This window comes from Borostomias antarcticus (assembly GCF_949987555.1).
Source record: "Borostomias antarcticus genome assembly, chromosome: 19".
Lineage (NCBI taxonomy): Eukaryota > Metazoa > Chordata > Actinopteri > Stomiiformes > Stomiidae > Borostomias > Borostomias antarcticus.
Genome location: NC_140252.1, coordinates 11,752,595 through 11,774,998, shown reverse-complemented (window position 1 = coordinate 11,774,998; position 22,404 = coordinate 11,752,595). Strand labels below are relative to the sequence as shown.

At 47.8% G+C, this 22,404-nt stretch overlaps 1 protein-coding gene across 1 annotated transcript in view; it reads right to left on the bottom strand.

Moving 5' to 3' along the window:
• Positions 1-10,764: 10,764 nt before the first annotated feature.
• tbc1d32 (TBC1 domain family, member 32) overlaps positions 10,765-22,404 on the bottom strand; it is a gene marked incomplete at both ends in the record, with an annotated part of 49,909 nt that continues 38,269 nt past the window's right edge. The window contains 4 exons of the mRNA XM_084453971.1: positions 10,765-10,884; positions 16,975-17,163; positions 19,490-19,630; positions 22,026-22,180. Of these exons, the coding sequence (XP_084310097.1) occupies positions 10,765-10,884; positions 16,975-17,163; positions 19,490-19,630; positions 22,026-22,180 (605 nt within the window). The remainder of the gene's footprint in view (positions 10,885-16,974; positions 17,164-19,489; positions 19,631-22,025; positions 22,181-22,404) is intronic.

Below are 22,404 nucleotides of genomic sequence, written 5' to 3'. Positions count from 1 at the left end.
TTCAGGCATGTCAGAAACGTGACAGATGAGCAACAGCCTCTCCACTTGATGAGATGAGGCGCCGCAGTTTTGTTTGTTAGTGGGGAGAGAGGGCGGCATGACCTCCGCTTCTATTCGCTTCTGAACTGTATTTGGGGGCCAAGCAGTGAAGCTGCGTAGGAGCTAGAGATTGTACCTTTTCTTATTAATCATCAAGCTCATTGGTCTATGGCAGCCCATGGTCGAAACATGGTGAAATTTGGCACAATGATCGGGCACAGTCCCGTGACTCTTGTCACCAAGTCTCATGTCATGTCAACGCACCCAATGACGTCATTATCGCCATATTGGATTGTCCGCCATATTGGATTTTATAAAGAAAATCCTAACAAATTTCACAGGCCGCAATTTTTTATCCAATCTTCTTCCCCCAAATTGGTACAGATGATCTTCAGACCAACCTTCACAAAAGCTACCAGATGGATTTTTGATTTTCAAAAGCATTCGCCCGTCACAGCCAATCAAAGTGAGCTCATATCTCAGTTAAACCCGATCTCGGCTCAATTCACATAAAACTTGCTATCAGCGTTCACAAAGTTGCCATTGAGTCCAGCCCCGGCTCTAGAACCTTATTGTAAGAGGGGCATGTGATGACCACAGGGGGGCAGCATTGCATTTCCCACAGGTCTCACATAGATACATAGCCTACATTGATAGGCCTATTATTAACCTACTAGCGCAAATTTTAACTGTGTATGAATCGTTCTATTAATACATCCATTAGTCTGGGAGCCATAGCCCGATTTATAGGTGAACCTTGTTTTGTCGGGTGGAGTTTTTTTCTTTGCTGTTTTTTGTAGCTTGGGGGTACCTCTTCAAAATACAAGAGGGTGCTCGGTGATATCCCTTGAGCATTTTCAGATATTAACCCCTTCATGCCCCAAAATGCCTAAATTACACAAAAATAGAGATTTATGATATTCCATGCTGAATATATCAATTAAATGCATCCAATTTACATTCTCTAATGTTTTTTCATACAAGGGGTGATGGGAAATGTATTGCATTCCAAATGATTAGTATTAACCCTTTCAAGCCAGGCCTGTAAAACAACTTTTGTAGCAGGAGTAATTAGCTGCGACACACAACTCAAGTTTGCATTGTGTTGGTCCATTTATTGATATGGGCAACAAAACAGGAAAAGGGGTGCAGCTCTTTCCCATCACCCCTTGTATGAAAAAAACATTAGAGAATGTAAATTGGATGCATTTAATTTATATATTCAGCATGGAATATCATAAGTCTCTATTTTTGTGTGATTTTGGCATTTTCGGGCATGAAGGGGTTAATATCTGAAAATGCTCAATGGATATCACCAAGCACCCTCCTGTATTTTGAAGAGGTACCCCCAAGCTACAAGAAACAGCAAAGAAAAGAAATTCCACCCGACAAAACAAGGTTCAACCCCATGGCTCCCGGACTAATGGTATGAACCGACATAACAAAAACATCAGCAAAAACAAACAGCAGTGGGGTCAGATTACAATAATAATAATATTATATTTGTTAATGTTGTATTTTTCTCATCTTTATCTTATTTTTATTGTTTTATCTTCCATCTTATTTTTCCTGCTTTTATGATCATTTTTATGTGAATGTAAATTTCCTGTTGTAAAGCACTTTGAGCTGCATTTTTTGTTGAAAGGTGCTATCAACATATTATTATTACAATAGTAGGCTACACTGTAGGTTACTCACCTCTTAGTAGAGCTGGAGTCGGCGTCTCCCTGCATTGTTGAATCTCCTCATAACTGCCTCCTTCCATTCGTTTTCAAATGTCTATAGTGAAGTCTCTTTCAAAGGCCAGTTGCACTAAATGTGCTTTTCGTTGGTGCAGCATTCTCAGTCTGTTGTCGGTGAGAACATTTTTTTAATTGTGGAGAAAGAATTCTCGCACATTGCAGTTGATGCTCCAAATGCTGTTAGCTGCCTGGTCCTCCATGCTGCTAGCTGCCTGCTCCGCTGTGTTAGCTGATGTTGAACACAAACTTGTTGGCCTACTAGGCCTTGGGGCACTAAAGAATTTCCATATGTCCATTTTGGTAAGATATTAGTCATAATAACACGTTTCACTAGTTATCGTTTCACTAGTTATTGTAACTTTAGCTAAAAGTTCTTTCTTCACCATTTCTTCGCACGCACGTCTCCCACACTCACAGTCTCGCGCTCTGTCTGATCAGTTTGCCGCGACCGCTACATGCACAATTAAATTAAACAGAAACACAGTTTTTAATGAACTTCTCTTCAGTGACTGAATATTAATATAATTTGACACACAATACATATTGAGTAGTCTATTATTTTCGGACTATTCTTTTTTCTTCTTCTTGATTTAGGCTAACAGCCAATAGGGCTTGGGAAAATGTAGTCCCAGACACGACCATCTTGTTTCTACACAGGTGTATATTCGTCTGATTGCATAGGATTCTATGCAGTAGAGCCAATCAGACAAATAGATACACCTGTGTAGAAACAAGATGGTCTTGTCTGGGACTACATTTTCCCAAGCCCTATGGGGCATGGATGCAGAGAAGGGAGGGGAGGGGGGGGGGGGGGGTAATTAACCCCTTAACGCCAGGGCTGATTGATTGAGTCTTTCCTACTGACTGCTGCTTGGCCCCCTCATCCTGTCACCAAAATTATGCTACACTTCCTTGGAGTCACAACACTGCACCAGAGAGAAAAGGAATGTCCAAGGCCTGTTACAGTAGGTGTGAACCCGACTGAACATTAAGCCAGCGGTATAATGGCTGTTTAGCAACGCATACGCGTAGTCACATCCACAGCCGACGGTCCACATGAACGCCGAAGAACACGGGCTTAACGCGTTCGGGACGCATCGTCTCCTCTCTCTGCGCCCCGTCAGGCTTGTTGTTGTTTAGAATAAACAATGAGCGTGCCATTTTCCAGCCCTGACCTTTTTCCCCCTCCCCCCCCAGCACCTCCGGTTAGCGAATGTGTCGGCCCCGGAGAGGCCCCGGGAGCGCTCGGCTCTGCCTGGTGTCTTCGGGGAGATGACATTCTCCTCTCTCCTCCCCTCTTCTCCCCACACTTCTCCTCGCCTCTCATCTCCTCTGGCAGCAGCTTTGACATTTTCCCTTCAGAGGCCGGAGAGGAGAGATACAGGGAGGGAGGGGGGGGGGGGGGGTAGCAGGAAGACAGGCGTCCAGCTGTCATGGACCTGTGATGCTGGGAGCCTGGCTGACTGATGGCTTCCTGGTGTAACATGGGTACCCCCCACCTCTACTGTGAATGAGGGACTTGGAGGATGCATTTTCATGACTGTGCCAGTCACTGTGTGTGTGTGTGTGTGTGTGTGTGTGCGTTCCTCTCTCTATTGCAGTCAGGTTTACCTCCTCTTGTCATTCTTGATTCCCTCTCTCCGGGCGGGCTAGCTGCCGCTGCTTCTTTCTGGCGTGGATGGCGGACGGCTACGTCTGTTTACATTAGCGGGGGACGTATGGCGGGGGCCAGGATTCTGCTGACACCTCATTAGTGGGGCTGCGAATAAGTGTTCATTTATCTTCTGAACTCTCCGGGTGACGCGACGATTCCTTCTCACCTTTTTTCTCTCTCTCTCTCCCTTCCCTGCTCTTTCGCTCTTCTCTTTCTCCTAAGAGCATCCCTTAGCAAACCTTTAATGCTCAGTCTTCATTAACAAGATGGACGTTCCCTCTGTCCTGCCAAATGGTTTCTTCCCGAGGGAGGGGATGAGGCAGGACGAGGAGGGCGGGGGACCGGGATGAGGGGACCGACGGCGGAGCTTTAAAGAATCTTCCAGCCTGGTGGGCCTCGACTGTTCCATTTTATTTGATTGTTTTTATTTGACAGAGTGGGAGAGTGAGAGAGAAAGAAGAGATGGAAAGAGAGATAACAAAAGAAGTAGAGGGAAGAAGAGAGAAAGGAGGAGAGAGAGAGACGGGGGGGGTATTAAAAGAACTAGGCTACCAGGCAGGTTAATATGCCATCAATCCTCACCCCTCTGCCCTGAGACTAGGAGTCTCCAGGCAATCTACAGGTCAATTTACCGTTCTACTCCGTTCACTTCAACCCCCCCCCACACCTGCCTGGGATCACACCGGCTGGAGGAGCCGTCTCTGTGGTGAGAGCATTCTCACACGGTGGGGTCTCTCTGTGCCTCTCTCTCTCGCATGGTCTGGTCTCTCCTCCTGTCTCTCTCTCTCTCACGGTCTGGTCTCTGCGCCTGTCTCTCTCTCTGTCTCATCCCTGCACTGACCTGAGATCTGGGGCTGGGATCAACTCACAGTAGGGGGCAGGAGAGGGGGGGGGGGGGGTAGAGGGAGGGAGGAGGGAAGGAAAGAGCAGGAGGGAGAGGGAAGGAGGAAGGAGAGAAGGAAGGACCAGGGAGGGAAGAAGGAGGGATAGAGAGGGATGGAGCAGGGAGCTAGGGAAGGCTGCGGCAGCAGGAGCAAGGAAGGGAGTGAGCTTGTTGGGAAGGAGAGGGGGAGGAATGGAGGGAGGGAGAAAAAGAGGAGTAAGGAGAGGTGGTGATGATGCCGCAGATACATGAGAGGATGGTACAGTATGTGGTGTTCAGAGCTGTAGAGGGCAGAATACAAATATGAATAATTATCCCGAGGGAGATTAATACCATGATGACAGGTGTGACACTGGCAGGAAATATACGTCTCAGGGTACCGTACCGTATACAATAATAGTCACATGCATATATCAATCTTCATGATCACTGTCACTGCAGAATGAACACGTTTCAGGGTAATTTACAGTATGTTCAGTAGAGTTCTCATAGGTCTCTCTGCTCCCTGCTCTCTCCTGTGGGTTCACCTCAGCCGCTGTCTCTCCCACAGTTTCCAGGCAGATTAACAGGCAGATTAACAGAGATTAGCTAGATCTCAGTGTAACTGCAGATTAATACACTGACGCAATGAAGGTTAGATAAAGGATACAGAGGGGGACAGTGAGTGTGTGTGTTTGTGAGTTAAAAATATAACGTAAAAAAAAAAAAAAAAATATCCTGTTTTCACCCAATTTGGTAGCCCATTCACCTCGACCTAATGCCCAATTACCCCCTACTAAGTGTTGAGGATTTGACATGCAACGGTTGGAGATCCGTCCATACTCGGATCTGGAGCGTTGGGCAGGCGCACCGAAACATGACACATTAAACGGCGCCATGCCACCGCGGACCACTGCCATAGTGCGTAAGAAAAAGTCCTTTAGACTGTGATGTCAGTGGGCTTTGCCCTTCAAAACCAGGGGCTGTTGGGGGTAGGTACTGTAGAGCAGCCGGCTGGGGATCGCAACGTCCCCGGTTCGATCCCAGCTCCCGGCATTGTGTCCCGAAGTGTCCTTGAGCAAGACACTGAACCCCCAAATCACTCCCGTGTGGCATGGTGGTGCAGTACCTCGTACTGTCGCCTCGCAACAAGAAGGTCTCTGGGACTTTGTGTGTGGAGTTTGCATGTTCTCCCTGCATTCGCAAAGGGAGGTTTCCTCCCAAAGAACCCAATACGAAAAACATGCAGAAGAATAGATGCTCTTCAGTCTAGTCCCTGACCCGGACCTGGACTGAGCACTTGGACTTGGTCTCCGGGTGCCATGAATGATGGCTGCCCACTGCTCCTGGCTGCCCCTGGAGGAGGACAGCTTAGATGGGAGGAATGCAGGGAACAATTTCCACCGGCGACCACTGAAAACGAGTGTGTGTGTGTGTTGTGTGGCCAAATACAAACCCCTCAAGGTCCAGATTATTATACTTTTTAAAATACCACAAACCCTTGCTTTTCACAGTCTGGATCTCTCCCTTGTGGTACATTAGCCTGGCTCCAGCCCTTCAAACTGAATCTTCCAATTTTCAAAATGCAATTCAGGGTGTGGAAAGGCCAGACCAGAGTGGAATTCCAGCCAGGCCCATCAGCATCCTTTGAACGCGTCCTTTGAATTAAACTTGATCGTGACTGGTAAAGGGGATGAACTAATCACTGAGAATGCCATCTCGGAAAACGTCTGCAATGGCAACCTGTTCAGACTGAATAATGTAGTGAGACAAAATGGAAATTAGGTCTGAGTGTCGGGCAAGGGGCACGGTCCAACGCTGTCACATTCATCACTCATCAAGTTTCGAATTATCTCCTTCTTCTCTATTCAGGTCGGTCAATTTATAAAAAAAAAAAAAGAAAAAAAAAAGTGCAATCACCAGCCTGCTGTGTGCTGATCATTTCACGTGCCGCTCTGCTGGTTTCTGCTCCACTCGTTCCATCTGCTCCCTCCGTCCGACGGAGGGGTGAGTGGTCTTTAACATTCTCCCCGTGCCCTCGGCCGAGGCGGGCTGTCGGAGCGGGGCAGACGGACGGGCAGATACAGGCCGGGTTTGGGCCCTGGGACCGGCGGGGCCGCCGGTTCATATCTCAAACGAGATCAGCCCCATTTCAAAATCAAGAGGCAGAGAGAGAACGAGAGAGGGAGGAGAGGTGGAGATGGAAGAGAGGTGGAGGGAGAGGAGGAGAGGTGGAGATGGAAGAGAGGTGGAGAGAGAGGAGGAGAGGTGGAGAGAGGAGTGGTAGAGAGAGCAGGAGAGGTGGATAGAGAGGAGTGGTAGAGGGAGCAGGAGAGGTGGATAGAGGAGTGGTAGAGAGAGCAGGAGAGGTGGAGAGAAGGAGAGGTAGAGTTGAGAGGTAGAGAGAGGAGAGTAGGAGGTGGAGAGGGAGAGGTGGAGAGGTGGTGAGGGAGAGGTGGAGAGGGAGAGGTGGTGAGGGAGAGGTGGAGAGGGAGAGGTGGAGAGGGAGAGGTGGTGAGGGAGAGGTGGAGAGGGGGTGAGGGAGAGGTGAAGAGAGAGAGGTGGAGAGGGAGAGGTGGAGAGGGAGAGGTGGTGAGGGAGAGGTGGTGAGAGAGAGGTGGAGAGGGAGAGGGGGTGAGGGAGAGGTGGAGAGGGAGAGGTGGTGAGGGAGAGGTGGAGAGGGAGAGGTGGAGAGGGAGAGGTGGAGAGGGAGAGGTGGAGAGGTGGAGAGGTAGAGAGGGAGAGGTGGAGAGGGAGAGGTAGAGAGGGAGAGGTGGTGAGGGAGAGGTAGAGAGGGAGAGGTGGAGAGGGAGAGGTGGTGAGGGAGAGGTGTAGAGGGAGAGGTGGTGAGAGAGAGGTGGAGAGGGAGAGGTGGAGAGGGAGAGGTGGAGAGGGAGAGGTGGAGAGGGAGAGGTGGTGAGGGAGAGGTGGAGAGGGAGAGGTGGAGAGGGAGAGGTGGTGAGGGAGAGGTGTAGAGGGAGTAGAGGCACTTCACATAGTTGGAGTGGAATTTCCAGCGCTGCTCGATGCCCTTTGTGATCGATAGACAATTCAACGTTTTCTTGTAGTCAGCAAAGAAGAGAGGAGCGTGGAGGAGGGGCGGAGGGACCGGGAGTAGAATGTTGAGCTCTGACATCTCCTATGGAGAAGGCCTCTACGGTGCCCAATATGGCCGCCCAGGTGTAGTTCCCAGACCACCCTGCTCCACATGGTCACCACGACCTGCCAGTCCACCGGGCACTGGTAAGTCATCAGAGACACCGTTGAAAATAACTGGGACAGGTTCAAGGAATGAAACTATGCATTGGGAGGGAGGAGGGAAGGAGCATTTTTCAACTGCAGTCAAATCCATCAAGTGTATGGTTGACTTCGTATTTCTCTGTTGGGATATAAAATTTCAGATGTAACATGTCTGAAAGAGATTTCTAGGGGTTTAAGGCTTGTCTGTAGGTTTCATGTACAAAGTATGTATTCACAGGGTGCTTTTTAAAAAGAGACCCAGGTCTCAAAATCCTTCCCCTGTATAAAATGTAAATATTAAACAATTAATAAATAAAAAAGTAAATGGCTTGGTGAAAACAAGCAGCAATCTCCATTGACAGGCTGATGGATCATGCAGATTCCTAGCAGCAGAGGGAGGGGAGTGTGTCTGTAACTGCTGCCTAATCGGCTTCATTAAAACCAATCTGCAAATTCTAATGACTTCCCGTCAGTTAACGGCCTGGAACTGAGATGAACTATCACACTGATTACAGTAAGAGGTTGCTGCTGTCATCTCTAAACCTTAATCCAACAGCAGCCCCCATCAGATCCCGGCCAGACCATAACGAGCTTTTCACCCTAATTGAAATAAACAGCTCATTAGAATGGACTTAATGAGTCAATTGCTTGAGTACAATTGCTAGGCGGGTCAGATTAAAGAGGGGAAAAATGCCGACAATCCAAACATGACTGAAGGTTACATTTCATTCAGCGACTGGATGTCAAACACACATGCTCAAAATGCAAAGCATGGCCTCCAAGATGCTCGAGAGGGGGTGATCGGTTCGTGATCCGATTTCCAAATTTACACACTATCCCCCCCACCACCTGCCAACACACACATACACACACACACACACACACATACACATACACATACACACACATACACTGTTGGCCACCGTATGATAGACAGCTGAATCCATGGGGAAAGCTCCAACCAATGGAAATTCAGAGAAGGCGGCGTATGATGCCTTCAGGAACCAATCATAAACGCTGTAAATATCAAGACAAGAAACAGACGTCTTATACACAAAACAACGGTGTAAAATTATGTAAATATGATGTCTGTGCATGTTGATATGGCTGAAAAATCTATAAAAACGTACGACGCCCGCGCCACCTCGGGCGCAGACTCCAGAGGGATAAAGAACAGTTATTTTTACTCACACCAATGCTCCTATATAATTCTAATTATATTATACTCCCAGTTATATTATATATTTACTTTGTCCAGATTGCCAGTTGAACAAAAACAATCCAAGGGCCACTAGCCTACATAAGCATTCACATCCATAAACGTAAGTGTGTGTTTTCAAGACATTTACAGCATTTCAAAATTCAACATTTGCATCATAGACTATTGAGTGCTTTTCGTTTGGGACATTTGACCTGTGTTGAGCTGATAGCATACGTTTTGAGATTAAACACAGTTTATTACTTAGTCATTCTCTAAATGAGCCAGTGTGAGTGTAACATTTTGCATTCATTGTTGAAGTCACATATAGTCTACCACAAAAATATAATTGCTGTGCACATTCTTATATCCATATGTAAGGATGGATTATTCATTCATTCAAAATTGATTCCTATAAAAACCGTATTGATGAACCTAGGCGACATCTGCTGGGAGAAAGTAGCATTGCAGCCTAAAAGTCAGGTAAAAAAAAAGATGGCTGACTGGCTTTTAGCCAGAATTCACGAAAAAAATGACCAAACTACCTTTTCCTGGTGGGATTTCGAAGTTTCAAAAACACTGACACGTAAAACGCACATATCTAGGAAAAGTCATGAAAGCAGGGCGCTGTAACTTGAACGGTTGCAGAGAATTATTTTTTTATGTAGTTGCATGTGTCACTTGACCCACCCTCAGCTATTCTAGTGTTAAACAGTTCTCTAGGACAAAACAATATCTGTAATGATCATATTCATTATTCAATTCCAGATGGATGGAGGACTGAGAAGGGAGAAGCGGGGGGGAGAGAGAAAGAGAGAGAGAGAGAAAGAGAGAGAGAGAGAGAGAGAGAAAGGTAGGTTCTGGTTACTAATGAAGGATTGCCACTGGCTTCCTTCCACTGCTATCTAAGTGTTGCTAATCATGGCAATTAGTATGATCCCTGTATACCGTCTCCTCTCATTAAAGCTGTACTAATCCCCACCCAGGATACACCTCTCCACAATAAGACCTCTGACCCTTCTCTCTTTCACTACTCGCTACCCATATAAATAAATGCAGCTTATCGGTCTATAATAAGCCTACAGCTTCTTTGTGTGCTATATGTGGCTACCTGAGGTACTTGTGGGGGACACCTCAGCCCCCCTGGTCCATTCAGACATACCAGAGCGTCAATGAAGGGAGATCATCGTATATTACATGCCATTATTCCTACTGCTGCATTACGTCTGTACATGAACGCCACAGTGACATCGACAGCTGCTTCTTTACAACTTTAGATACAGAACAGAAACATGCTGGACAAGGTTAATAAGACGGGGAGGAAAATCACTGGCTCAGATGTTCAGAGTATCTCTCAGCTCTCTGATCAGTACACCATCAACCTTGCCAGACGAATACTGGACGATCCTTCCCATCCACTCAGAGTTCCCCCTACTCCCCTCTGGACGCAGGTTTAGAATACCCAAAACAAAGACAAAACGAGCCAGCACTTCCTTTGTGCCAAGAAGTATTCAATTATTGAACAGCTGTTGATGCCTGTTGCAGTGATGATGATGTTGATGCGATGATGTTGGTGAGGATGGTGATGACGATGATGGTGGTTGGTGACATTGCGGTGTTGGTGATGGGCATACATTTTAATGTTTTATGTATGCTTGATGTGTGCTAAACAAATTCCCCTCTGTGGCAATAAAGGTTCAATTCAATTCAATATGAGGGGAAAATATTTACAGGTCTTTCAACGGTACAAACAGAACAGAGAACATACAGTCCAGTAGACTAGAAAATATACAGCAGAGTACACAATCATATACATCTTACACCCCTGTTTCAATTCAAACCAAACACAAACCACTAGATGATCTGAGTCAGTGGATGTTCTGTAGCCAGCTAGCCTGTTAGCTGATCTTGTGAGCAATACAGTTTGTAGCCAGCTAGCCTGTTAGCTGATCTTGTGAGCAATACCGTTTGTAGCCAGCTAGCCTGTAGCTGATCTTGTGAGCAATACAGTTTGTAGCCAGCTAGCCTGTTAGCTGATCTTGTGAGTGATGCTCTTCATGTCCGGCAGCACCAGGCTCCGATAGCTTCTCTCCAGCCCCTCCATGTACTCCAGGTAGTTACTGACCCGGAAGCCCTGGATCGCCTCCTCCTGGTGGGAGGAATGAACAACGTCAATGTCCCAAAAAACAAAAACATCAACAAGTTCCTTTCCCAGGGTCAGTTCCATGGACCCAGCCTGAGCCTGAGGTGCGTTCAAATTCAGCCAACAAGGTGAACGTTTGCGAATGTTCGCAAACTATTTCAGACTTTTTTTCTGTTACCATGTGTTCGCCGCAAACGTTAGCAAACATAAGCGAATGGTCTGAAAAGGTAGTTTGGTGAACAAAAATGGAAGCTGGACTGAGGAGGAGCTTGTGGCTGTGGACCTCACCCAGGGGGCCGAACCTTGTCCGCTGGGCCACACATCGTGTTCTGGACTAAAAGGCTGCGTTCCAAATTGCATACTTCTATTTTTTACTACCAGAATGTACTACAGCTGGCCCTAGAAAGTATGCACTTTGGACGCAGTATGCATCCAATTGGGACATACTACCTCGTCATAACATTGCGCCTTGAAATTCAACCACACCTGTCGCTGTCTATGAAGCGGCATTCGTACACAGCTCGGATTCATCAAAGCGCCTCCGGGCGACTCGCACATGTGACATCATTTCCGCTGAGCACAGGATTGTGGGTCAGAATAGCCAGAAAAGTGTGCTGGCTTGCAAACTGCAAAATACGACCGGATGTAGTAGGACATCCTGTTGTTCTTGCCATACTGCATGTGGCATTTTATGTATTGGGACATACTGTACTACATCCATTTTTGGCATACTATATACAGTGTAGTATGGAAGTACGCGATTTGGAACATAGCCAAAGTCATGTGTACTGCTTGAGACCCATTTTGTTGTAACCCTCGGGGGCAGGATTGAGGGAAATGTGGATTGTGTGATTGGATGAATGAATGAATGAATGAATGAAAGAAATACCGGAGACCCTTTCATTTGCAACTGCAGGACTACATCCACAAAAGGATCATCCAGAAATCCTCACAGATTATCACAGAAGCGTCTGTGAGTAGCCTACACACGCTCTCGTCGCCATGTCTGTTTGCTCATGTTTAATGCAAACAATTTGGACCACTCTCAAGCCGTTCGTGTTCGCCAAGAACATTTGCCTCTGTTCGCCGAATTTGAACACAAGTCTGAGGTTGAGGACACACTGTAGCTACAGCGTTTCTGTAGAGAGGGCAGAGGCAGATGTACCTTTCTGTTGCTATACCAACATGCCCCGGCGAAAAAGTTGAACTATTTTCACCGCGAGGCGCCCTGAGACATTCTGCTTTGCCAAAGAATAGGTCGCTGGGCCGGCTGCCTTTACCGGCTGTTTACTATTGATAAGAATAGCCCAAACAAAAGCTCTACATACTGATCATGACCTATGCCTTTTCAAAGGAGAATCTCCTTCAGCGTATTCTTTACTCCAGGATTCTGCATTGCGTGCGTTCTAGAGATGTGTATCGGGGTTGTCTATCAAGGTCACACCGAGACAATTGCAGCCCCTAAACCAATTTCTCTAAAGCCTTGGATAAAGCTGGCTTCTATCCTACCACAGGGCTGCTGCATTGCAGTGTACCGTTGTATCAGATTTAGCTAAAGCACTTTTAATGTTGTTGACCCGATCTTTGAACAAGAACAACATTGGTTTACAGGGGTAAGTGGAGTTTAATGATGCGCTATACAGTCATGGTGTGTGTGTGTGTGTGTGTGTGTGGGAGGGGGGGGGGTGCAGGGATGGATAGCTTTAATGACAATTTAAACCAGAAATGTCCAGAGGACAAACAGACCCTGAGACAAAGGGATCTCATTTGTGTTTAATTGATGCCACAATTCTAATAAATATAATCACTGCACGTGGGGATACGCATTCTATGGCACTGCTTGGTTCCGCTGAATATTAAACTGAAAAACTGGGCAAATCATTTTTTATTTGGGCTGGGTGGCGTGGTGTGTACTGTGTCGAGGGTGCCATGTGGCGCAGGAACACAACACCCAAGGGGATGATTGCCTTGCTCTGCTAATGACACAAACACAACAACTGCAGCACCGCACTAATGTACTGTAGATGCACTACCAAACTTCCACTGCTTGCTTAAGCTTTAGCAGCAGCATGACTTCCGGGAAGGAGGCACTTAGGTTATAACGTGTGTTATAGGCAATTTAGGCTATCTAGGCAATTTATATTAATTTACATCAGTGTCGAACGTGATGACAGGCGAATCATGCCTTTGATCATTATGGTGCGCCTATGTTGGAGAGACTAACTGTGAGAGTAGAGTACATGTATTAGGTGTGTGTGTGTGTGTGTGTGTGTGTGTGTGTGTGTGTGTGTGTGTGTGTGAGAGAGAGTGTGTGGAGAGTGACAAACGGAGCATAATAAGACAAAGCCGTTATCTCTGTGGATACTGTATGCAGCACACATTCATCTTCCTGTCGTCCCCGGCACGCTGCCACGACGAACGTCCGACCGTCCTGTTCCCTGACAATGCTACTACCACCGGCGCCAGTCGATAACAGCCCTGCGTGCGTTCGTTTGATCAGTCGTCAGAATGACCAGCAGTCCTTTGTCACTTGTCTTCTCGAAAATAGCGGCGAACGCAGCTGAATGAATTAAATCAGTGAGAAAAAGAGACAAATGGGAAGTATGAGTCACAGAGTGAGAGAGTGAGGAAGAGAGAAAGAGAGGGAGACAGAGAGAGGAAGGGCGAGAGAGAGTTAGCCATGTTGCCTGGGAGCCATATAGAGGAACTGTGGTGAAGTGACAGGCAATTTGTGTCTGAATGCTGGACAAACAAAGAAAGTTTGTTCCATGCAACATCTGAGGCGCAGACCAACGCTACAGACAAAACATTTCCCTTTTGTCTCTCTCAATTTCTCTCTCTCTCCTGTGTGTCTTTCAGTTTCTCTCTCCGGTGTCCGTCTCTGTTTTTCTTTCTTTATCTTTGTTTCTTTCTTTTTCTTTCCCTTCTCCCTCCTCCCAGTCCAGACAGAGATCTCCAGACACAGTAATGAGATATTTACATTTGCATTGAAATAATGATAGTCAGTGGGGGACTGTGGGTAGAGTACACACACACAAACACACACACACACCGCCTAGCGGGACACTTGTTCCCTATTGTTGCACATGGAGAACATATATATGAACATATGAGTACAGGACTATTCATTCACACGGGGGGCCACTCTTGCCTCCAGCTGTGCTCAGAGTGGAGCTGAGGACAGTGGGGTGATTGTATAGTTGTGCATCCGTCAGGCTGCGTCAGGCTACAGGCTACTGCAGGTGTGAGAAGATGAGCACAGAGCTGGAGTGGAACAGAAGTGATGGCTTTAGGCCAGGAACATATAGGTCATGCAGGAGGAGATTGACACCCTCATGCGTAGGTAGTACTAGAGCGCCATGTAGAGAGCCCAAAAATTTGATGAAATGTTTGAGTTTTAGGGTTAAACATTGTCTCCTATAATACATGGGCTGGTGACACCGCGGGAAGTTGAATACCATAAAAACATTAACACCTCCAATACCGTAGGTATTTAACTTCATAACGAGTTTTAAAGGAATAGTAAAGGGTAAATGCATGTTTAGCCCTGTTTTAAGGTTACTTATGATCATATACAATGGTTCAGATCAAAACGTTTACAAAACTAGCATTTTGGAGGAAGTTGATAATTGCTCTACCACCGTTTTGGTCATACAATGGATGTGGATGGGCATCTTGAAAAATCATTCAAAAACATGTTAAACCCTCGATTTCAAAGACAAGAAGCTCACCGAGGGTGTAATTGGTGTCCGTTGGTATTCTGAATCAAATCACCGCAAAGTATGAATCCTGTAGGGTTTTATTGATCATTTTATGAAATCCACTGACTTGTATTGACGCGACTGTTGTAGATGTGTAGATCAATCCACAGAGGTGATTCAGGAAGCAGAACTACTTATGGTAGCTATTGTTTATGTTAGCTAGGCTAGCTAGTTTGCTCACTGCTCACGCTACTCTTTAGCTCACAGACAAGGAAGCCCTAGGCTACAGTTCAGAAAACGCTTATCAAAATGGTTGATCTAGAAGAGTATGAATTTGATCGCGAGGAATTAGACTTTGACGGCAGCGCTTATCATTTTGAGCCTGAATATAGTGAGGAACTACAGCAAATGGAAGAGATGGAGGCTTGCCGAACCGCAGAGCCAGAGACGGTCGATGAAGCTGTCGCTATACCACAAACCACGGGTGTTTGGTGGTGTGCTTGAAAAACATTGCCGACAGATGCCCACCGAAGAGGAAAGTTTGTGCTGTACCGAGTGGGACCTGTTGCTAACAGCTGACATGGCAAACCTTTCGGTCCATGAGTCTGACTCCTTGCCTGTTGAAAGTGAGTCCTGCTTTTACCACTAGTATTTATGTCCGAGCGAATAAATCGACAGTTTTGATAATTTCATGCTGTAACCATTGACCACTTCTTACAATTCTATTTTTCTAAAGTTAGTCTTAGCAAAGGGATCATTATTATTATGCTTCAACACACACACACGGGCGCACACACACACACACACACAGCTGGCAATAAGAACTTACCTCAAGTTCTTCCACTCGTTCGTCTTCTGTCGTTCCTCTATGTAAAGTCGGAACAGCATCACGTTTGAGGAAGACCCTTTTGGGAGATTTCTTTGAGAATAGCCTAGGCTTATAACATTTGTCCTCAAAATGCAAAGCGCACACACAGTGATCTAAGACCCGAAGAATATCCACGGGTGTGTTTACGTCCAAGTAAAGAGATTCTAGCCACAACTTCAATCTTGCGGGATCGTTGTAGGGAAGTCTATGACAAGTTACAGATGAACGGATTTTGCCACTATTCACCTTATTCACCTCAGCTGCCATATTGGTCAGTCTGACGTAATGAGGGGTGCGGATGCGGAAGTGCCCGTTGCCTTCAATGTTAAAAGTTTGCTGTAAAAACACCACTTCATGAACCAAAATAGTCAAAATAACAGGCTGAATACACTATCGGGGTTACAAACTCATCATTACCAGACTCCGATTGTTTTTCACTGCCGTAGTTTTCGTGTTTGGAAATACATCGGAGTGAATGCAGCTCAATAGCACAAAAGCGTGTCATTGTTGAGATCCCAAACAAATGCTTCGCCGAGCCTGTCTTGTTGTTGCGGCTAGCTTTTCAAATAAGGAAGTTGAACCGGAATCCACGGATGTCGCCTACCGCAAGATCAGGGCATTGCGCAATATCGGAATCAGTTAAAGCAGAAGTTTACACACGTATGTGATGCAACTAAATTGTTTGATGCTAAATATTTAAAAAAAGCCTTTCCAGATGAACTAGAATCTTACTTTATGGTGAATTATATGCCAGAACACCTAGGTGAGTTTCTTGTCTTTGAAATCGAGTTTAACATGTTTTTGAATGATTTTTCAAGATGCCCATCCACATCCATTGTATGACCAAAACGGTGGTAGAGCAATTATCAACTTTCTCGAAAATGCTAGCTTTGTCAACGTTTTGATCTGAACCATTGTATATGATCCCAAGTAACCCTAAAACAGGGCTAAACATGCATTTTCCCTTTACTATTCCTTTAATGACAGCTCTTTTGCATGCCAGAAGCTTAATATTATATTTTTGGAAATTGCAACAACGGTGGTCTCGGAGCCCAATGCAAACATTCTCGGAAATGTTTTATTTAATGAGTTCATTTATTAATTTTCCTGCATGTGATGTTTCACATCCTAATCCTCCGTTATGGCAAGACACTCCCATGAACAGCTTCACCTACTTTGTCGTAAACGCAAACCTTAGGTGGCACAAAACATTCCAAGACGCTTGTCATGACCTATGACGATAGCGCTGATGTTTTTGCGCCACCATGTTTGGGGCTGCTGTCTTTTATTCAGAGGGACGCTCTCCACTAACACTCAGCTCCCATTATCATGTGCATGTATGTGTTTGTGGTGTGCATGTAGAATATGTGTTTGTGTGTGTGCGTGCGTGTGTGTTTTTGGCAAGCATGTGTATGTTTGGTGTGTACGAGGGTGGCGTGTGCGTTTGGTGCGCACTGGTGAGTACTGTGTGCATGTGTGTGCATGTGTGTGTGTGTTGGCTGCGCGTGTGTGTTGGAAGGCCCTCACCTTGAGGAAGACCTGCAGGTCCTGCGTCTGCGCGTGCTGCAGGATGCGGTGCTGCAGGTGCTTGAGCGCCGCCACGCACACGTACACCTGGTAGTCCGGCCCCAGCAGCACGCACGTCGACACGTAGTGACACACCTCGCACCAGTCCAGGAAGTTCCAGAAACACTGGCCCAGCCACTGCACGCACATCTGGAAAACACACACACACGCACACACACATACACAAGCGAACGTAAACGTGGCTGTGTGCCAGGTAGGACTGAATGTCTTAATGCGTTACAGTCCACACCCAGGATGTAGAGTAGAGCAGGACGGTCCAGGCTGTGAGAACACACTGTTCTGTAGATAAAACCAACGCTGCGGTCTGCTGCCTGCTGGGTACCACCATACCAACTTGTGAGATACTGGCACAGTATGAGGCATACAGAGTGAGTCTGAGGTCTCTCGTTTGAGTGTGTGTGTAATTAACTGGCCGGCGAGGCTGTAGCTGGCGGCGTTGTTCCTCCAGCAGGGGGCAGTGACCCTGTGCTCCTCCCAGCGCTCCTCCACACCCAACAATTACCCTCCCGCATCGCACACGTCCGTACGAAGCCTTGAGAAGGCCAGCGGGCGCACAGACTAGCTCTGCAGAGGTCAGACTGAGAATTGTATAACTTATTGTTCAAGGTCTTTTGAGAGAGAGAGAGAGAGAGTGTGAGAGAGAGAGAGAGAGTGTGAGAGAGAGAGAGAGAGAGAGAGAGATTTTTCCGTTGCAGCTTTTCTACCAGACTGAGAGAGGGCTAAAGCCAGAGAGTGTTGCAGCACGCACCTCTGTCCACCACACACACGCACGCACGGACGCACACGCACACGCACACACACACACACACAAACACCCTTGCTTTCACACTCCCTTTGCCTTATAATCCCCATCAATATCAACTTCAAAGGACCTCAGAGTCTAAACCGTGTAGCCCCAGTAGCTGTAGATGGGATTTCAGCGAGGCACCCCGAGTACAAATTACCTTCACTGTGACCTCATAGAAATGTCAGAGGTGTATAATGCGGATCATTTCTCATTCCCGCTTTAAAAAGTTTTCCAAACTTCTGATGAGGAGCTTGATTTCAATTCGTGACAGGAGGCGGACTCGGGGGAGGGGGCGACTCTGACGCCAAACGGTGAATGCTAACGCTGTGCGCTGTCTGAAGAGTATCGACTGACGCGCTCTATAGAGTCAGAGACTCACGCACCGAGACAAAACTGCGGTAGGAGATCAGGAAGTGACGGATTGAAGGTGAAACTCTTGTGTTTTTCCCATGCTCGGTGCGTGGAGGTTTACCTCGCGGTAATGAGGTTTGGCACGCGCTGGCTGGGAGCTACTGAAGCTCTGACTGCGCTAAGAGCTCTAAGAGTACAAACTAGACTGCAGCTCTCGCCTTGAGGGAATAACCTCAAACCCACACTTGACGCAGTGTGAGCCAAGGAGGATGAACACTCACTAGTGGCATGACTCAGACAAGTAAGCCAGTCTACCTGAGAGAAGTGATAGCAAGCCAGTGTACCTGAGATGGGTGGTAGCTAATCTACTGGAGAGGGTTGGTAGCTAGCCAGTCTACCTGATGGGATGATTATGATGATGATTTCTTTATTCGGCCACACGGTGACACACACATTGCACACACATGCAATTTTCGGGGATCACCGGTGGAAATTGTTCCCTGCAGCCAGGAGCAGTGGGCAGCCATCGTCCATGGGGCCCGAAGACCAAGTCCAAGTGCTCAGTCCAGGTCCTGGTCAGGGACTGGACTGAAAAGCATCTGTTCTTCTGCATGTTTTTCGTATTGGGTTCTTGGAGAGGAAACCCTTGCGAACACGGGGAGAACATACAAAATCCGCACAGAAAGGCCCGGGAGGCCTTCTTGCTGTGAGGCGCCACACGTGTGCGATTATGGGGCTCAGTGTCTTGCTCAAGGACACTTCGGCTCAATGCCAGGAGCTGGGATCAAACCGGGTACCTTGCGATCCCCAGCTGGCCGCTCTACCTCCCAAGCTACGTGCCAGTCTACCTGAGAGGGGTGGTAGCTAGCCAGCCCAGCCTAGAGGGGTGATAGTTAGCCAACTTACCTGAGAGGGGTGGGTGATAGCTAGCCAGCCCAGCCTAGAGGGGTGATAGCCAACTTACCTGAGAGGGGTGGGTGATAGCTAGCCAGCCCAGCCTAGAGGGGTGATAGTTAGCCAACTTACCTGAGAGGGGTGGGTGATAGCTAGCCGTACCTGAGAGGAATGATAGCTAGCCAGATTACATGAGAGGAATGATAGCTAGCCAGAGTACCTGAGAGGAATTATAGCTAGCCAGAGTACCTGAGAGGAATGATAGCTAGCCAGAGTACCTGAGAGGAATGATAGCTAGCCAGAGTACCTGAGAGGGGTGATAGCTAGCCAGTCTACCTGAGAGGGGTGATAGCTAGCCAGAGTACCTGAGAGGGGTGATAGCTAGCCAGCCCAACCTAGCCAGTGGTAGCTAGCGTACCTCACCTGAGAGGGTGTGAAGCCAGACATCCTGAAGGCGGCAGAGACCAGGGGAACCTCGGTTTTCAACAGCATCTCAACATAGTGGGCTGTACACCAGTAGACTGGCGGGATGCCGGACTCAGCTACCTCTGGGGACAGGTGCACCTGACACACACACACACACACACACACACACACACACACACACACACACACATACACACACAGCGGGTAAATATGTTAGATTTAGTGTGCAGATGTACTGTAATAGCCTGCTCTACAGTTAGACAGTGTTTCTCAGTCTACTGGTCCATGGCCCATGAGTCCATTTTAGTTAGCTGGAGCAGCGGCGTATTGAGTACGTTTTCAACTCACAGTTTTCAACTGTGTGACCAAAACAAAAAACAGTCTCACGCACGCACGCACGCACGCACTCACGCACGCACACACGCGCACACACACACACACACACACACACACACACACACACACACACACACTCACACACACACACAAATCTATACTCAAGCGAATAGCGCTGAGACAGATGCTCAGTATGCAGTCAGAGCTCAACACCACCGGGAATGAGTGTGTGTGTGTGTGCTTATCTGTACAGTATGTGTGTGTGAGCGAGAGAGGGTGGGTGTGTGTGTATGAGAGAGAGTGTGTATAGTAGGTGTGTGTGGATGTTTGAGAGAGAGAGAGTGTGTGTGTGTGTGTGTGTGTGTGTGTGTGTGTGTGTGTGTGTGTGTGTGTGTGTGTGTGTGTGAAAGTGTGTGTGGGTGTGTGAGAGTGTGAGAGTGATAAAAGTGTGATAGTGTGTGTGCGTATGTGTGGGAGAGTGTGTGCGTGTGTGTGTGAGTGTGTCTGTGAGAGAGAGAGTGTGTGTAGGTGGGTGTGGGTGTTTGAGGGAGAGAGAGAGAGAGAGAGAGAGTGTGTGTGTGCATGTAGGTGTGTGTGGGTGTGTGAGAGTGTGCAGGTGTGTGTAAAAGAGAGAGAGTGTGTGTGTGTGTGTGTGTGTGTGTGCGAACTGGGTACATTTGCTGACTAGCGCTTAATCACTTGTTCCCGAGTCCTCCTGGGCATTAACCGAATCGACCAACCAGGTCTGGCGCTCCGAGGAGTGCTGATGTGTGTGAGATCAAGATCCAATCAGTACAGAGGACGGCCCCCCACACACACACTCTCCTGCTAAGCCTTCAAAAAGGCTGTGATTAAGAGGCGATATGGAATTTTCAACCGTTTTCACAACACCTAGCCCCACCATTAACCTAAGTGTCCTCAGTAAGTGATCAGAACTAGACTTTTAACTGGAGAGACACCCCCCTCCCACCGACTGTACTTCAGACCCGCTCAGTGTTCAGTGTTGCCGTCTAAGAGGCCGACTCTTGAACCCTGCCTAACCCTGCTTAACCCTGTTTAACCCTTTTAGCACAGGGAGTACAGTGCCAACATTCCGAATATTAACTAGATTTTTCCTATATCACTAGAAGGTGCAGTTTCTCAGCTTCCAGGAAGTGTTGGAATGTTGGAATATTTTTTAGATAGGCTAGATAGATTGTTATACATTCTTTATATATATTGATTTAATTTTGCCGGCGAGACGGTCATATTCACATGGTTAACAGACAGCCGTATCATCCGGCAGCGGCAGCCCTGTTTTACGGGCATATTCACGGGCGGCTTCTGCGGGCAAAGTCTGCTGATGGAGGATGAGCAGAGCTCTGGCAATCGCATCTCATCCCCCCCGCTCCCGTCCGAGGGGAATGTGCGGTACGGAGACCCGCACACCGCGCGTCATCCGCACGAGGACCGTTAACGACGCCGTCGACGTTTCGTGCGGCGGACTTGGCCGCCGGGAGTGAATCCTAAGGGCGGCGGGGGGGGGGTGCTTAGCGTCGCGTCTCTCCCGAGGCGCCTCGTGTCCGGCTGACGTCAGCCGTGTTTAGTGAGGAGGCCGATGGCGGAGGGAAAGTGCGGCGTCCCGGGTGAATGAAAACGCTGTTCATCTCAGGCAATGTGCCCGGCAGTCCTTACACTGATTACTGCCTAAAACCGCATATACACGGAAAAGAGAGGGGGATAGAGAGGGAGAGAGAGAGACTGAGAGAGTAGAGGGGAGAGGGGAGAGAGAGAGAGTAGAGGGGAGAGGGGAGAGAGAGAGAGAGAGGGGGAGAGAAAGAGAGAGGGAGAGAGAGGGGGAGAGAGAGGGGAAGAGAGAGAGAGGGAGAGAGACAGGAGAGAGAAAAAACTATGCTCTGTGCATGTGTGTACGTGTGCCTCTGCGTATGCATGCGTGAACACGTGTGAACATGTGAGTGTAAATGTCTGTCTGCTTGCATGTACTACAAGCGTGTGTTGCATGTACTACTAGCGTGTGTTGCATGTACTACTAGCGTGTGTTGCATGTACTACTAGCGTGTGTTGCATGTACTACTAGCGTGTGTTGCATGTACTACTAGCGTGTGTTGCATGTACTACTAGCGTGTGTTGCATGTACTACTAGCGTGTGTTGCATGTACTACTAGCGTGTGTGCGCGCCCGTCTGCGCTATGCCCACCGACGCATGGAGCCGGGGCGGCCAGAGGAAGGCGGAGGAGAGGAGGGTGGAGAGCTGGAGGAGGAGGCCCAGGGAGCGCCGGCCGTCCCCGCCCGTGATGAGGTAGACGCTGGAGGCCAGCCAGTCGTGGCCGGGGTAGCCTCCCTGCAGGCTGGCTGGGGCCGCGGCGTCAAGGAGACGTCGGTGGACACTGGCGCGCGTTTCACACTGCATGTTTTTAGCCCAGGGCTGAACGCATTCTTAGGACCCTTCTTAGCCCCCTGGGCTAAGAGAGCGTTCACACTGGCACAATCCTGGCACATTCCAAAGTGGGCTAAACCCCGACATTAGCCTAGGACATTAGGAGACATCTGAGGGGGACTAGAATGGACACCAATAG